The sequence below is a fragment of the Orycteropus afer genome, unplaced genomic scaffold (assembly GCF_000298275.1).
Source record: "Orycteropus afer afer isolate SDZICR_OR568_19922 unplaced genomic scaffold, OryAfe1.0 scaffold00112, whole genome shotgun sequence".
Taxonomy (NCBI): domain Eukaryota; kingdom Metazoa; phylum Chordata; class Mammalia; order Tubulidentata; family Orycteropodidae; genus Orycteropus; species Orycteropus afer.
The window spans coordinates 2,788,888-2,793,309 of NW_006921699.1; the positions used below are offsets into that span (position 1 = coordinate 2,788,888).

Consider the following 4,422-nt stretch of genomic DNA (forward strand, 5'->3'; position numbering starts at 1 on the left):
CAAGATTATCTTCTGTGTCTGTGTTAATTGGTTTCCCTTTTCTTTGTTGAAGAGGGTCTGTGCAATCCTTCTGCCTAGTCCGCCATCTTCCCTATAAAGCACTTTGATTAACCTATTTAGTGTGCTAGCAAAGGAGCACAGTGTCTTAAGACATTTGACTGCTAACCAGAAGGTTGGCCATTCAAAACCACCAGCCACTCCATGGAAGAAAGACTGGACAGTCTACTTCTCCAAAGGTTTACCATCTTGGAAAGCCAATAGGGGTCACTATGAGTTGGCATCAACTCAGTGGCTGTGGGTTTGGTTTTTGTTTAATGTCTCAGCAGTCCTGTTGAGATAGGTAACTAAATCACTTTCTTATAGAAAAAGAAATCGAAAGTCAGAGCTGTTCCAAGTCTAAGGATCTAATAAGGGAAGAGTTAATTTTTAGGTATGTCTTCTGAAGCCTAAGGAGCTGTGGTGGTGTAGTGCCTAAGGCATTTGACTGCTAACCATAAGGTTTGCCATTCAAACCCACCAGCCATTCTGTGGAAGGAAAACTGGGCAACCTACTTCTATAAAGATTTACTGCCTTGGAAACCCAATGGGAGTCACTGTGAGTCAGAATCAGCTCAATGGCAGTGAGTTTGGTTTTTGGTTTTCTGAGGCCTACGACAATTTAAAACTTCCTACCATACCGTACTTCTTCCCATTTAGAAAAAATACACCTATAATGAAGCAGTACTAAATGTAATTCTGTCTACCTTCATGGTTTTGATAAATAGTTCATAATCTTAAAAGTGTTTGAGGATTGTTGTGATCATACAGCTATACTGTTGAGATGTTAAAAAGTCCAAATAACAGGGACGTCTGATTATTAAAATATTTTGAAAGTCTTTCTTCCATAATAGGTATGGGCACACCAACATCACTGTACCAGTATACTTTATAACCATAAGATACCTGCTTAGTCTTAGCAGACTGAGCTTAAGAACAGAAGTGTTTTACCAACATTTTCCCATCTATATAAAAGAAAGACTTGGACTGAATGAGCTCTCCTGTTCTTTGTTTACACAAAGCTGACATGGGTCCCCACAAACTCATGAAAAGTCATCTCTGAAGCCACAAGCTAATATAATTGGAAGCAGGGGGCCTAAATTAAGAATCATGTCAGTGATTGAGGCAGGATAACATGATAGTTAAGAATGTGGATTTGAGCTGGACCTGGGTTTGAATCTTGGCTATTTAATTTACTGGCTGATGTGACCCTGGACAAGTCATTCTCTGTGCCTGTTTAATCATCTAAAAATGGGGATGAAGATAATGATACCTTCCTCACAGGTTGTTGGAAGAAGCACTTGAGTTGATTTTTAAAGCCTGGCACATTAGTAAGTATTTTTGTTATGACTGCAAAGTCTGATATCTAAAGGAAGATAATGGAATGCTATATAAGACTTTATATTTTTAGGATGCCAAAGAACAAGTAAGCCCTTTGGAAACAACATTGGAAAAGTTTCAGCAGGAAAAAGAAGAATTAATCAACAAAAAAAATACAAGCAACAAAATGGCACAAGATAAAGTAAGGTTTCATTTATACATTTACTTATCAAATATGTATTAAACTTACTAACTTATGTACATAGCACTGTTTTGGAGACTATTATTTCACATGAAAGTAAATAACATTTTCAGATCAATAGTATTTTAAGGTTTGCCGTATAATTTTGATGTTAGAATAAGGGTTAAACTTACAGTGTTTTGGGTTTTGGTTTAAAATAGAAGGATTGAGACTATTTAATCCAGTTCTATATGTGATAAAGGGACTTGCCAGGGATCATAAAATTTGGTGGTGGTATAAACTGAAACCTAGGGCTCTTAACTTTCAACCCACTGTTTCACTGTGTTATCCTATAGAGTTTTTGTTTTTGTTTTTGTTTTCACCTTAATGAAAGATAATTTCCTTGGAAATAAATCTTCTTAAATGCCATGGTCTGAGTCAATGTAAATTTAATAAATATTTTTCCACAGCTAAATGATATCAAAGAAAAGGTTAAAAATATCCATGGCTATGTGAAAGACATTGAGAACTATGTTCAAGATGGGAAAGATGACTATAAAAAGGTAATTTAACTATTATTTGGTAACTATTTATTTGGTTATATTTTTATTTCACATGCTTAAAGTATTTTCTTTTTTGTAGCAAAAAGAAACTGAACTTAATAAAGTAATAACTCAACTAAGTGAATGTGAGAAACACAAAGAAAAGATAAATAAAGAAATGGGAATCATGAGACAAGATATTGATACACAGAAGGTAGGTCTTTTTTGCTAGTGGCTTACAGTATTATCACTTACATCAGTAACAATATTTTCTTTATTTTTTTGCTTTTATTTTCAATAGACAATCCATTAAGTAGAAATGCAATCAGTAGAGAAAAGAATTCCAGTAGCATTCTTCTTTCCTTATTTTTCATTTTTATTTTAAATAGAAGACCTACTTGGTAAAAGCATAAAACATGAAAGCGTAGAATTCAGTCTCCTTCTCGCGATTTGTAGTCTCATTCCTAAATGGCGTTACTGTGAATAATTCTCATTTTTTCTTGTAGAAGTTTTTTTATTCATATAGATAGATTGGTGATGACTTTATATGGATGAATGGATGGATGGATGCATTTTCTATATTTAAATTTACATTTGTAGATGGAATCATTGCCACTCATATTGTTCTGCACTTTGCTTTTTATGCTTAATGGAAAGAAACTTGTTATTTGCATATCAACACACAGATATACCACATTCATTTTAATTATGAAACATTCCGTTTTATGTGTACACTATAACTTACTTAGGTTGATTACTTTTTTTCCTTACTGCAAGCTATGTGGCAATCAATATCCTACATATATCTGTATCTTTTTTCATACTAACATTGTTATATAGGATAAATTCATAAAAAGGGATGGATGGCTAATAATACAGTCTTAAAAGTTGTCTACAATGGAAATATTTATAAATTGATTTTTGAGTTGATTCCTCTGCCATTTCTTCTCCCTGTGAAGAAAATTAATTTCCACATTGTAAATTAAATCAAATTAAGAAGCTGTTTTCAACATGCCATATGTAAGCAAGTACGGTTAATTGTGCCTTTAAAAGTCACTGATTTTCCCTTCCTGCTGTTTTAAATAAATTTTGCTATTTGAATTTTTAATCACTTGATTATACATGGTAGCTGAAAAATTCTTTGAAGGTTAGCTAGAGCAACTTTGCTCAGAGTCTCTGGCTATAGTATATATATTAAAAGAAAAACCCAAACTCAAGGCCATCGAGTTGATTCTCACTCATAGCAACCCCCATTGGGTTTCTAAGGCTGTAAATTTTTACGGAAGTAGATTTCCTCATCTTCCTCCCATGGAGCAGCTGGTGGGTTTGAACCAAGGACCTTCTGGTTAGCAGCCAAATGCCTTACCCATGACACCGCCAGAGCTCCTTTGGCTGTAGTACCAGGAATTTCAAATATGAAAAATACAAGTCAAAGGTAAATTAAATATCTGTTAAATAATTGTAAAATCATGGTGCAAATATAGCAATACTTATCACTAGATTATATGTGTGTTACCTATATAAAATCACAGTCTATAAATCTGTAATGGCTCTCCATATACATATACAGACATTATTATGATTTACCAATCTATGGCTCTTTTCAAATTGGTTTTCTAAATTTAGTGAGTCTAACTGTATTCATTTATTCTTGTAATCTACCTTGTTCCAGAAACAGTTTACTGAACTATATACAATAGAGCAATGCCAAGTTCTTCCCTTCTTTTTCTTTGTTCTTTCTTTTCTCCTTTCCCTTCCCTTTCCCCTTGCCTTCTGTTCCCTTCCCCCTTTCCTTTTCTGTGTTGGGTGAAAGTTTACAGAATAAATTCATTTTCCATTCAACTTGTGCACATTTTGTTTTAAAACATTCATTGCAATTCCCTCAGTATACAGCACTCTTTCTACTTCCTCACTGGGTTTCCTGTTTCCATTCATCCTTGTTTCCTGCTCCTTCTTGCCTCCTGAGCTTTGTTTTTGGGCAAATGCTGCCTCTTTGGTCTTATGTGGCTGATTATTCTGAGAATTATGTTCCTCACAAAGGTTAATTGTTCACTTCATAGGCCTGTCTGTTTGGCTACAAGGTGATCCCCAGAGGTGAGTTCAGTTCCAGGTCTGAAGGGTGTCTAATGGCCATAGTTTCGTTGGTTCCACCAGTGTCTATCAAACCAGTAACTGGGGTCTTTTTCTATTAAATTTTATTCTACATTTTTCTCCCATTCTGTCCAGGACCTTCTATGGTCCCATTCAGAGTGATTATTAGTAGTAGCCAGACACCATCTGTGACAGTTGGAGCTGTGTGTCAACTAGCTGGACTCCAGTTCTGTGTGGTTGTTCCCATGATGG

At 34.9% G+C, this 4,422-nt stretch overlaps 1 protein-coding gene across 1 annotated transcript in view; it reads left to right on the forward strand.

Moving 5' to 3' along the window:
- The window catches only part of RAD50 (RAD50 double strand break repair protein), a 122,202-nt gene that overhangs the window by 64,914 nt on the left and 52,866 nt on the right, over positions 1-4,422 (forward strand). The window contains exons 17-19 of the mRNA XM_042781371.1: positions 1,448-1,558; positions 2,008-2,100; positions 2,180-2,293. Of these exons, the coding sequence (XP_042637305.1) occupies positions 1,448-1,558; positions 2,008-2,100; positions 2,180-2,293 (318 nt within the window). The remainder of the gene's footprint in view (positions 1-1,447; positions 1,559-2,007; positions 2,101-2,179; positions 2,294-4,422) is intronic.